The sequence below is a fragment of the Rutidosis leptorrhynchoides genome, chromosome 11 (assembly GCF_046630445.1).
Source record: "Rutidosis leptorrhynchoides isolate AG116_Rl617_1_P2 chromosome 11, CSIRO_AGI_Rlap_v1, whole genome shotgun sequence".
Lineage (NCBI taxonomy): Eukaryota > Viridiplantae > Streptophyta > Magnoliopsida > Asterales > Asteraceae > Rutidosis > Rutidosis leptorrhynchoides.
In genome coordinates, this window is record NC_092343.1 from 42,747,347 (window position 1) to 42,761,063 (window position 13,717).

A 13,717-nucleotide genomic window follows, 5' to 3' on the forward strand; every position below is an offset into this window, starting at 1 on the left:
AGTTTATGTGGTGTTTGATTCAGGTCTTAATAAAATGCTAAGCCTGAATGGGTATACATCGGAGTTTTTTCGGGATGTGTGGGATATAGTAGGGTCCGAGGTGTAACATCCTCAATCGGGCCTAGATGTAAGATTACTAAAGTGCCCTTAAGTTGATGTTGTGTTATTATATGTTTTATTTTTATTTAATATTTAATATTAAATAATATTGTGGTTAGGACCGGTTTGTGACAAGGGTCACAGAACAAGTTTGTTTATTTAATTTGGACTTCGTTTGGGTTGCCAAATGTCGTACGAAAGATATCAGATAACTGATAAATACTCGTGTGTTGCACAGTGTGGGAAATTAAACCCATATAGATGACTAGTGCTGTCTCTCTCTTGCATTTTTCCAGAACCATCTCATACACACTCGTACTTCATCTTCTCCAACTACCAAAACCCTAAATTCTAATCCTTGTTCTTGAGCTCAAATCTTTTACATCATCTTGTTCCTTTGGATTTACTGAGTCTATCAAGGTAAGAATCAAAAGATTTCATGCTCTAATCTTTGAGAAAATTGGGTTTTTGTGTTAGTTTTTGTAAAGTGAGTAATTTGGGTCAAAATAGGTAGATTTGATGTTGTTTGAGTCTAAATGTTGTGGGTTTATGTTTCTATATGTTTAGTGTCCTTGATTTGGTCAGTTTTGAGGTCATAATCGAGCTCTAGAGCAAAAATTGGTCGATTTTGGGTGAAACCCGTCACTTTGGCTTCAGCTTCTGCAGATGAACACGGTCGGCCGAGTGTCTCCTGACACTCGACCGACTGACTCGACCATCGACCGAGTGTGTAAGACCCACGGTCGAGTGTGTCTGTGAGAGACCATCGACCGAGTGACTAGACACTCGGCCGAGTGAGTGTAGACAGTCGACCGAGTGTCTTGGGCAGTGAATATTTTACCAAGTGTTGATTTCTAGCCGTTATGCTGCCCGTTTGTATTTTGATGATTATGATGTAAATTTTGAAAGTGCACAAGTGTTAAACAGAATATTTTTAGCGGATACTTTTTCTGACAAAAAATTTCTATATTGTGGTATTTGAGATTAACGGACAGAAACTAACTTGTGTATATGTTTTTCTCAGGAGAAAAGGATAAAGAGAAGGTTCAGTGATTAGATAGCTGAACACCTTCTCGTTTGCTAGTAATCGGTGAGTGGGACTAACTGTGGAATATAGTATAGAGTAGCATGTTATATTATGACTGTCATGCTTGTTAGCTATACTTATTAATACAGTTAGTTAGTATGTTGTGATGACTGCATGTTGGTTGATGCTTGTCTGTTGGATCCCAGTACGTCCCTATTGTGTGGTTGCCTCGGTAAGAGAGATCAACCTGCGGGTTGGGTTCCTCATGTGGTTGCCTAGACAATCGTGGTGCATATATATGTGAATGACGCGTCCGTCGCGTGTGGATTATGTATATACATACGGTGGTGGAGGAACTTCTGGTAAGCCTCAGTCCTATCAGCTGGTGGTTAATGGTTTGGCCGAGCCGCCAGAGTCTCTGTAGACGGCACTTGGGTGATGTTTGTGTGTTAGGCTATGTGACATGATTAGTATAACACTTCTGTATGCTATGGCCTGTAGTTAGTCGTACTCACTTAGCTTCGTGCTAATTCCCCTCCATCTCCTCCCTGCAGGTTGTAGCTTTGTAGATATCGCTTTTGGGAGACGGGCATGGTGATGTTATGTTTGACTATGAAGAAACTCTGATGTGTCTTTTCCGTTAAAACTGATTTTGTTATAATGTCATGTGACACTAGTTGTATTAGTTTAATATTTACTGTCAAGTGATTCGGATATGTAATTAAATATGTTTATGTTATTGAAATAGTTTGTTTAAAATTAATGCTTCCGCCACGTATAAAAAAAAAAAAAATTAGCGGTGTCACAAGTTCATATCAGAGCTTAGTTTGGCAGCATGTGCATTGTGATCTAAATGTCATGTTCCCAAACTTAGTAGAGTCATGTCAAACATAACATGTTGGGGATGGGTTAAGTGAGTATTAGGACAGGTTATGTGTTAGTTGTTAGTACTAACAGAGTTTATACTAAGCCTTGGTGTGAGTGTTGTGGTAGTGCAGTAATGGCAGATAATGAAGCAAACGCTACTGGCCCAACTGTCCCTGGAACTGGTACCTTCCGAGCTCCCGATGAAGATGGACATGTGTCATCGGAAGAGGAAACCTCACAGGAAGTAATAAACCTTCAAAGCCAATTATTAGAAGCTCAGGAGAAAATTAAGGAACTAGAGCAAGAACGGGCGCAATGGAATCCTAATACCACTTCGTTGAGCACAACTTTTCCTCCAAATTTCTATCTCAAGCCAGAGGTAGTTCCCAATCACAATTTCCTCAAAACACCTATCAAAACCTCCAAATGCCATTCCTGTTTAACCAGGCATTTCCAAATCAAATGATATACCCTTTTCAAGTCCCTGAGACAAGAAAGAAGTGTACCTATAAACAGTTTCTTGATTGTAAACCTCCAGAGTATCATGGTCACACAAACCCTACAATGACCCTTAATTGGCTGAGAGAAGTGGAAAGAGCATTAGAAGCTTGTTTCTGTGAACCTGAGTCTAGAGTGTTGTTTTCTAGTAGACTTTTGAAAGGTGAGGCAATAGAATGGTGGGATTCTATTACTGCATATTTACCCAAGGAACAAATCAGTCAGATTACCTGGGAACAATTTGCTGCTAAAGTTTGTGAGCAGTACTGTTCTGAATATGAGATGGAAAGATTGAAAACTGAGTTTCTAAGTATGAAGATGACAGAAAGTATGACGATTGATGAAGTTTTCAGAGATTTCACATCAAAGTTGAGGTTTGTCCAACAGTGGGTGCCGACTGAGAAAGATAAGATTCAGCATTTTATGCGGTTGATTAAGCCGAAGTATAGAACAGTTGTGAGATTTGCAACAACCTTGGCACATGCTCATGAGATGGCTAAGGTTACTGAAGGCGATGTAATGGCAGTAAAAAGAGAAAGTTCAAAAGGTGGATCTGTTGGGGAAAAATTGGAAAGTCAATCGGGTGGACAGTCGACTCAGCAGTCGAGTAAGCAATCCGGTTTTCGAGGTAAGAAGTCAGGCGGGTTTAAATAGAAGAGTAAGTCTAGTATGAGTGGATCGGGTTCTATTCATTCTGTTTGGTGTAATGGTTGTAAATCGACTCATGTGGGTCTGTGTTCTCCAATGACCCGAAGATGTCTGAAATGTGGGGTGTTAGGTCATGAAGCAACAACTTGTTCTTTTAAATCATATGTTTGTTGGAGTTGTCATCAGGAGGGACATAGATCTGCAAATTATCCATCTGCGTCAAGAGCCGGTTCTGGGGCAGGGTCAGGGGCGAGGTCAGTAACTTCTGGGGGATCTTCCGCTTCTACTGTCGGGCAGAAGAGAAAGAATCCTCTAACAGCAGAGGCAAGGGCTTTTCATATGACGGTAGACGCTGCAACCGCTACCGATGACGTCATTACCGGTGTGTTCTTAGTTAATTCCTTGCCAGCTCGTGTGTTGTTTGATTCAAGAGCGAATCGATCTTTTATGTCCTTAGGCTTCTGTGATAAGTTGAAGTTGCCTGTTAGGATGTTAGATGAGCTTTTGGGAATAGAAGTAGCTGATGGTAAAATGGTTCCATGCACATCATCTGTGTCTGGAATTACCATCGAAATTGACGGCCATTCTTTCCCTTTAACCTGTTTGTTGATGCCTATACCTAGCTTTGATGTAGTCATAGGCATGAATTAGTTAAGAGCTAATAGGGCTAATATTAAGTGTGATAAGAATATGATTTCTTTCCGTTTGGCCGACGGATCCCGAGTGATTGCTAGGGGAGAGTGCAGTGGATTTAACTTTCCTATGGTTTCCCTAATGAAAGCTCAGAAGGCGATATCTAAAGGGTGTGATTCGTTCTTAGCTTATGTGATTGATGTTAAGAAAGAAAAGAAGCAGGTGACCGATATTCCTGTTGTGTCAGAATTTCCCGAAGTATTTTCAGATGATTTACCAGGGTTACCTCCAGTACGTGAAGTAAAGTATAAAATCGATTTGGTTCCAGGTGCTACGCCAGTTGCAAAAGCTCCTTACATATTAGCTCCATCAAAAATCCGAGAGATGATGTCTCAGATTCAGGAACTTTTAGATAAGGGGTTTATTCGACCAAGTTCTTCACCGTGGGGTGCTCCAGTGTTGTTTGTGAAAAAGAAAGATGGGTCGCTTAGAATGTGTATAGATTATCGCGACTTGAATAAGAGAACAATAAAGAATAAGTATCCGATACCGAGAATAGATGATTTATTCGATCAGTTACAGGGTGCTTCCTACTTTTCAAAGATTGATTTACGTTCAGGGTATCATCAGGTACGTGTTGCAGAGAACGATATACCGAAAACAGCGTTTAGAACTAGATATGGTCATTATGAATTTCTAGTGATGCCATTTGGGTTAACAAACGCGCCGACAATGTTTATGGATCTAATGAATAGAGTGTGTCGTCAGTATCTCGACAAGTTTGTGATTGTCTTCATAGATGATATCTTGATATATTCGAAAACAGAGAAAGATCATGCTACACATCTGAGGTTAGTGTTAAAGCTTCTGAAACAAGAACAGTTGTGCGCTAAGTTTTCTAAGTGTGAATTTTGGTTGCGGGAAGTACAGTTTCTGGGTCATATGATTTGTGAACAAGGTATCAAAGTAGATCAGTCTAAGATAGAGGCCGTAATGAATTGGAACTCACCGAAAACGCCGACAGAAATCAAGAGTTTTCTGGGTTTAGTAGGTTATTACCGCTGGTTTATTAAAGACTTTTCCAAAATAGCAGGTCCATTGAATAAGTTAACCAGAAAAGATGTAGCCTTTCGATGGACTGATGAACAAGAAAAGGATTTTCAGACTCTCAAACAGTTGTTATGTCAAGCGCCGGTTTTAGCTTTACCAGAGGGAACAGAAGATTTTGTGGTTTACTGCGATGCGTCACGTGCAGGTCTGGGTTGTGTTTTGATGCAGAGAAATAAAGTCATAGCGTATGCTTCACGACAGTTGAAGAATCGTGAACGAAATTACCCTACTCATGATTTAGAGTTAACTGCAGTTGTGTTTGCCTTGAAGCTTTGGAGACATTATTTGTATGGTACACATTGTGAAATCTACACAGATCATCAGAGTCTTCAATATATCTTTTCGCAGAAAGAATTAAATATGCGTCAACGTCGATGTTTAGAATTGATTAAAGACTACGATTGTGAGATTAAGTACCATCCGGGTAAAGCAAATGTGGCCGCAGATGCTCTGAGTCGCAAGAAAACTGTCAAAAATGTCAGATTTATGAGAATTGAGATAGTTTCAGACTTGATCGATCGGTTGAAAACCATTCAGTTAGTAGCTTTGAATGACGAAAACCTAAAGACTGAACAAATGACCAAAAGAAAATTTGACCTATGCAATGATTCTAGAGGATTAAAGACCTATAAAGACCGAATTTGGGTGCCTAAGCTCGGAGATTTGAGGGAATTAATCCTTTCTGAAGCACATAAATCGAGACTGACAGTGCATCCAGGTAGTACTAAGATGTATAGAGATTTGAAAATGTTGTACTGGTGGCCGACAATGAAGACAGATGTTGCAAGTTTCGTTGAAAAATTTCATATTTGTGCGCAAGTTAAAGTAGAACATCAGAAGCCGTATGGGTCTTTACGACAGTTAGAAATTCCTCAGTGGAAATGGGATCATATAACGATGGATTTTGTAACCAAGTTACCCCGAACCCAGAAAGGTCACGACATGATATGGGTGATAGTGGATCGTTTGACAAAGAGTGCTCACTTTTTAGCTACTCGTGAAACAGCTTCGTTGAGTGATTTGACAGAGTTGTACTTGAAAGAAATAGTTAGTAGACATGGTGTACCGTTGTCTATAGTTTCTGACAGAGATACTAGGTTTGTATCGAACTTTTGGAACAGTTTACCACAGAATTTGGGTACACGTGTAAATCTAAGTACAACTTATCAACCACAGACAGACGGCCAAAGTGAACGAACGATTCAGACGTTAGAAGACATGTTAAGAGCGTGTGTCTTAGAATATGGTGGTTCTTGGGATTCGCATCTTCCATTGATAGAATTTGCTTACAACAATTCGTATCATTCGAGTATAGGAATGCCGCCATATAAAATGTTGTATGATCGCAAGTGCAGAACTCCTACGTGTTGGTTAGAAGCAGGTGAGAAACAATTTGCAGGTCCCGAAATTGTTCAGATAACCGCAGAAAAGTTCTAAATTTCACGTGAGAAGTTAAAAGCCGCTAGAGATCGACAAAAGATGTATGCTGATCTGCACAGACGTCCGGTGATATTTAATATAGGTGATCGTGTATATTTGAAAGTTTCGCCGTGGAAAGGAGTGATCAGATTTGGTAAACGTGGTAAACTAGCACCGAGATTTATTGGGCCATTTTCGATCAAAGAAATTTTGAATGATCAGACTGTTGTTTTAGATCTTCCTTCAGAGTTAGCAGGAATTCACAACACGTTCAATGTGTGTTATTTATGGAAGTGTAAAGTAGACGACGAAAGTTTGATTCTTCCGCTGAAGGACTTGAAAGTGGATTTAAGTAAGAAGTTAGTAGAAGAGCCAATTCGAATAGTGGATAATAAAGTCACAAGGCTAAGAAAGAAACAGATTCCTATGGTGTTAGTAGAGTGGCGACACAGTTTAGGTTCCAACCTGACGTGGGAAACCGAGGAGTTAATGAGAGCACGCTATCCTCAGTTGTTTGACCTTGACCAGATTCCGAGGACGGAATCTTCTTAAGGGGGTAGATTTGTAACATCCTCAATCGGGCCTAGATGTAAGATTATTAAAGTGCCCTTAAGTTGATGTTGTGTTATTATATGTTTTATTTTTATTTAATATTTACTATTAAATAATATTGTGGTTAGGACCGGTTTGTGACAAGGGTCACAGAACAGGTTTGTTTATTTAATTTGGACTTCGTTTGGGTTGCCAAATTTTGTACGAAAGATATCAGATAACTGATAAATACCCGTGTGTTGCACAGTGTGGGAAATTAAACCCATATAGATGACTAGTGCTGTCTCTCTCTTTCATTTTTCCAGAACCATCTCATACACACCCGTACTTCATCTTCTCCAACTACCAAAACCCTAAATTCTAATCCTTGTTCTTGAGCTCAAATCTTTTACATCATCTTGTTCCTTTCGATTTACCGAGTCTATCAAGGTAAGAATTAAAAGATTTCATGCTCTAATCTTTGAGAAAATTGGGTTTTTGTGTTAGTTTTTGTAAAGTGAGTAATTTTGGTCAAAATAGGTAGATTTGATGTTGTTTGAGTCTAAATGTTGTGGGTTTATGTTTCTACATGTTTAGTGTCCTTGATTTGGTCATTTTGAGGTCATAATCGAGCTCTAGAGCAAGAATTGGTCGATTTTGGGTGAAACCCGTCACTTTGGCTTCAGCTTCTGCAGATGAACACGGTCGGTCGAGTGTCTCCTGATACTCGACCGACTGACTCGACCATCGACCGAGTGTGTAAGACCCACGACCGAGTGTGTCTGTGAGAGACCATCGACCGAGTGACTAGACACTCGGCCGAGTGAGTGTAGACAGTCGGCCGACTGTCTCTGACAGTCGCCCAAGTGTCTTGGGCAGTGAATATTTTACCAAGTGTTGATTTCTAGCCGTTATGCTGCCTGTTTGTATTTTGATGATTATGATGTAAATTTTGAATGTGCATAAGTGTTAAACAGAAAATTTTTAGCGGATACTTTTTCTGACAAAAAATTTCTATATTGTGTTATTTGGGATTAACGGACAGAAACTAACTTGTGTATATGTTTTTCTCAGGAGAAAAGGATAAAGAGAAGGTTCAGTGATTAGATAGCTGAACACCTTCTCGTTTGCTGGTAATCGGTGAGTGGGACTAACTGTGGAATATAGTATAGAGTAGCATGTTATATTATGACTGCCATGCTTGTTAGCTATACTTATTAATACAGTTAGTTAGTATGTTGTGATGACTGCATGTTGGTTGATGCTTGTCTGTTGGATCCCAGTGCTTCCCTATTGTGTGGTTGCCTCGGTAGGAGAGATCAACCTGCGGGTTGGGTTCCTCATGTGGTTGCCTAGACAATCGTGGTGTATATATATGTGAATGACGCGTCCGTCGCGTATGGATTATGTATATACATACGGTGGTGGAGGAACTTCTGGTAAGTCCCAGTCCGATCAGCTGGTGGTTAATGGTTTGGCCGAGCCGCCAGAGTCTCTGTAGATGGCACTTGGGTGATGTTTGTGTGTTAGGCTATGTGACATGATTAGTATAACACTTCTGTATGCTATGGCCCGTAGTTAGTCGTACTCACTTAGCTTCGTGCTAATTCCCCTCCATCTCCTCCCTGCAGGTTGTAGCTTTGTAGATATCGCTTTTGGGAGACGGGCATGGTGATGTTATGTTGACTATGAAGAAACTCTGATGTGTCTTTTCCGTTAAAACTGATTTTGTTATAATGTCATGTGACACTAGTTGTATTAGTTTAATATTTACTGTCAAGTGATTCGGGTATGTAATTAAATATGCTTATGTTATTGAAAGGTTTGTTTAAAATTAAGGCTTCCGCCACGTATATAAAAAAAAAAAAAAATTAGCCGTGTCACAAGTTCGTATCAGAGCTTAGTTTGGCAGCATGTGCATTGTGATCTAAATGTCATGTTCCCAAACTTAGTAGAGTCATGTCAAACATAACATGTTGGGGATGGGTTAAGTGAGTATTAGGACAGGTTATGTGTTAGTTGTTAGTACTAACAGAGTTTATACTAAGCCTTGGTGTGAGTGTTGTGGTAGTGCAGTAATGGCAGATAATGAAGCAAACGCTACTGGCCCAACTGTCCCTGGAACTGGTACATTCCGAGCTCCCGATGAAGATGGACATGTGTCATCGGAAGAGGAAACCTCACAGGAAGTAATAAACCTTCAAAGCCGATTATTAGAAGCTTAGGAGAAAATTAAGGAACTAGAGCAAGAACGGGCGTAATGGAATCCTAATACCACTTCGTTGAACACAACTTTTCCTCCAAATTTCTATACTCAAGCCGGAGGTAGTTCCCAATCACAATTTCCTCAAAACACCTATCAAAACCTCCAAATGCCATTCCTGTTTAACTAGGCATTTCCAAATCAAATGATATACCCTTTTCAAGTCCCTGAGACAAGAAAGAAGTGTACCTATAAACAGTTTCTTGATTGTAAACCTCCAGAGTATCATGGTCACACAAACCCTACAATGACCCTTAATTGGCTGAGAGAAGTGGAAAGAGCATTAGAAGCTTGTTTCTGTGAACCTGAGTCTAGAGTGTTGTTTGCTAGTAGACTTTTGAAAGGTGAGGCAATGGAATGGTGGGATTCTATTACTGCATATTTACCCAAGGAACAAATCAGTCAGATTACCTGGGAACAATTTGCTGCTAAAGTTTGTGAGCAGTACTGTTCTGAATATGAGATGGAAAGATTGAAAACTGAGTTTCTGAGTATGAAGATGACAGAAAGTATGACGATTGATGAAGTTTTCAGAGATTTCACATCAAAGTTGAGGTTTGTCCAACAGTGAGTGCCGACTGAGAAAGATAAGATTCAGCATTTTATGCTGGTGATTCAGCATCTCCTCCCTACAGGTTGTAGCTTTGTAGATATCGCTTTTGGGAGAAGACGGGCATGGTGATGTTATGTTTGACTATGAAGAAACTCTGATGTGTCTTTTCCTTTAAAACTGATTTTGTTATAATGTCATGTGACACTATTTGTATTAGTTTAATATTTACTGTCAAGTGATTCGGATATGTAATTAAATATGTTTATGTTATTGAAATGGTTTGTTTAAAATTAATGATTCCGCCACGTATAAAAAATAAAAAAAATAAAAAAATTAGCGGTGTCACACGAGGTGACTAGCGATATTAAGGAATTTTTCTGCAATGGGAAGCTTCTAAATTAGTTGAACCATACGATAATTGCTCTCATTCCAAATCTGGTTAAACCAGTAAAAGATACTGACCCAGTTCTTGTTGTAATTTTTGTATACGGTTATCAGTAAACTCCTTACTAATCGAATTAAACCTTGGATGATGTGGTTAACGAGAATTAATCCACTTTTATTTCTAGCAGACGAATTTCGGATATTATTCATTTGGCACGGGAATTAATGAGGAACTACTCCCTCCGTTCCAATTTAATAGTCTTGGGTTGACTTTCTTTAACTATAAATAACTTTTTGTATGTTATATAATACTCAATGAAAGGTATACCAAATGAAAGCGCATATAAAACTTACTTTTTTTATATAAATTCCATCATGTATTATATAACACAAAAAGTTATTTGAAGTCAAAGTTAAAAAAAGTCAACCTAGGACTATCAAATTGGGACGAGGGAGTATCATATTGAGAATTGTCGGCCGAGGTGTCCTTTTAAGGTTGACATCTAGAAGGCGTATGATATTGTTGACTGGGGTTTCTTAGAGTTCATTCTGGATTGGTTTGGGTTCCAGCAAAGCATGATTTAGTGGATTATGGCGTGTGTGAGATCAACGTGTTTTTTAATTTTTGAAACGGAGAGCTTCATAGGTATTTTAAGGGTAAGTGGGGTCTCCATCAAGGGGATCATGTATCACCATATTTATTTACTCTGGTTATGGAAGTGTTATCCTTGATGGTTAGTCATAGGGTTCGCGAAGCTGAACTGTTTCGATATCATCTGAAATGTGATGAGTTGGGTATTACTAATATATGTTTTGTAGATGATCTATTATTATTCTATTATGCATATACTGATTCTGTTAGTGTAATTATTGGTGGTTTGGAGGAGTTTAAGGTTTGTTCAAACCTGATTCCTAGTTTTCAAAAAAGTACGGCGTTTTTTTGCCAACGTTACTCATAATATGAAGGTTGCGATCCTAAGCATCCTTCCGTTTGAAGAATGTAAGCTTCCGGTGAAATATGTGAGGTTCCCGCTTGTGTCTTCGCGCCTTATGTACGTTAAATTTTTTTCTACGTATAAAAAAAATACTCCAATTTATCTATTTATTTACTTATATTGTATTTAACTATTAAAAACAATATATTTTAACTTTAATTGACAATTTTTATTTGATTTAAATTAATATATTGAGAAAAAATATTTACATATTCAAAATTTAGAGTCCTTTTAAATTTTTGAGCTCTAGGCGATTATCTATCTTGCCTATGCTCAAAGACACTTTGCCTATGCTCAAAGACACCTCTGTTAACGCAATAACCTATTGAAAAGAAAAACACCGTACTAACCAAATAAACTCTCGGCCGCATGCCACAAAATAGTTACACTTTTTGTATATTTACTTTTTTTATTTCTATTTAGTTTTATATCTACGGAGTACTATTCATGATTTAGTTGTAAAAATAATCGGCCTGGGATGAGCTTGACTAGGTTTCAAACCTCGAAAAAGAGAATATAGTCAAAATTCTTTTTTTTGTAGTGTTGAAGAATTGATGTTATCGTCGACAAAAGTAGCATATCAAAATGGTGTTTGATCCTTAGGCACAACAAGCCACAACGTAAAAGAAAAAAAAACGCTATGGAAAAGGAGAAGCCGTGAATAAATCTGCAACTCTAGACGAAGCTCAGTATTTAATGCGACAAATAAGAGAAAAAAAATGTTACTTTTTTTTATTTGTTTTTTTTCAAGTTTAGTGTTTTCTTCACGTCCGAAGATTTCCCCGTTCGGACTGCGGGGGAGTGTTAGAGTATTATTATTGGCCCAGCCCAATTGCATTGTGGGTTAAGTCTATTAGAATTTTACCAATTAGAGTTTTGTTATGTAATCTATAAATATGCATATGTAATAAAGTAATCCTCACGGGTTTTATCATTTAACTCATAAAGAATGAAGTACATATAAAAGTATATCGAATGATTTTTCCACGGCATAAATTGTGCGAGAACATACAAATTTCAAATAACCGCATCCAAATATTAGTAAAAAAAATAGTTAAAAGTGATTTATTGAGTAGAAGAAAATAAAATAACATAGAGGAAAGGATCGTCTTACCTGATAATAATTTGCTTGTTTAAGTTGAACCCAAAGTTGTGTTGTGTCCGGGCGTAGTGTTGGATTCTCTTGTAAGCAAGAATACGCTTGTTTTGAAAAGCGTTTGAATGATTTTTGATTCATTTGATTCCATAAATCTGGATTAATTATATCCTTAAGTGTTCCATTTTCATAATGACACTTGGCGAGTGGACCTAGAAGCTGATTGTCTTCGAATGCTCTCCTCCCGCATAACAATTCGAATAAAATGATGCCAACTGAGTAGATATCTGACATGTGATTTAGACCTCCATGCTTTTCAATAGCGGGGTCTATATATCCTTTAGTGCCAACGGCTACTAGATTCACAACTTGGTTCCTTTGTTCAAAAGCATGTTTGACGGAATATTCAAATCCAGATAACCTTGGCATCCAATCGTCATCTATTAAAATTGTGAAGCTATTAAGGTTTCGGTGTAGGACATAATCACCTCCTTTGACTATAAACTTACGAAATTCTCCTATCCCATAGACAAGATACTTAGCAATAACCAATCTTTTTTCAAAATCGAGGGTCAACGGATCGCTTATATACCGTGCGAGACTTCCCTTGGGATAATGGCGGTTTACGACAATCTTCACACCATTTTCATCACAAAAACCAATCAATTCAACCATATATGGACTTTCCTGTAAACTAGAAAGCGTATTTACCTCGGTCCAGAACTCGGTGATTCCATGCCTATTCTTAGGATCTAACCTCCGAGCAGCAATTCTTACCGTCTTTCCGTCATGATCAAGTTTCCCTTTATAAACATCTCCAAAACTACCTTTTCCGATGAGATTCCTATCAGAAAAGTTGTTGGTTGCGTCAGCTATCTTTTGGAGTGGGATTTTTAAGTGTGCAAGTTCTGTGATTGGAGAATCCATATTTGCATGTATTAATCAAATGAAAATGAAGAAGCACAAAAGCAAAGAGTTACAATAATCAAAAGGAAGAAGAGAGAGATCGGAGGGTGTATAATTTAATGGTCAAACCAATAGAAACTCTTGCACATATTAAGGTATAATTATCATATCTCAATCAAGTCCGCATTATTATACAAACTCTTTCACATGTTAAGCTATAATTATTTTATGTTTCTGTCACTATTATTACCCTAAAAAATATTATATTGGAAGGAAAGTCAATTGTATTACTGTCAGTTCTAGAAGATATTGTTTATATACACAAAATTACAAGGATAGTTGTTGTGGATTGTTTAAAAACACTCGATAGTCTAACTTAATTTTTTTTAATTAAAAGTATAGACTTATTTCATGAATAATTCAATTTTGTAACCTCGTTGAAGGGAATAAGAGAGAGATCGGAGGGTGTGAAATTTAATGGTCAAACCAATAGAAACTCTTCCACATATTAAGGTACAATTATCAGATCTCACTTAAGTCGTCATTATTATACAAACTATTGCACATGTTAATCTATAACTATTTTACTTTGTTATATCATTTTTGTGAGAAAAATATATTTTCTTTGTCTCACTATAAGTATTTTCTATTAACTTTTCAAAATCTTTATTTTTTAACTTCGATTTTA

General features: G+C 37.8%; 1 protein-coding gene across 1 annotated transcript; it reads right to left on the reverse strand.

Moving 5' to 3' along the window:
- Window positions 1–11,247: 11,247 nt before the first annotated feature.
- LOC139874496 (receptor-like protein kinase ANXUR1) lies at window positions 11,248–13,050 on the reverse strand. Its single transcript, XM_071861922.1, has 2 exons — window positions 12,142–13,050; window positions 11,248–11,349 (listed from the first exon to the last, which is right to left on the reverse strand). Exons 1-2 carry the CDS (start codon window positions 13,048–13,050, stop codon window positions 11,248–11,250), a joined length of 1,011 nt encoding a protein of 336 aa, XP_071718023.1.
- Between the last annotated feature and the right edge of the window lie 667 nt (window positions 13,051–13,717).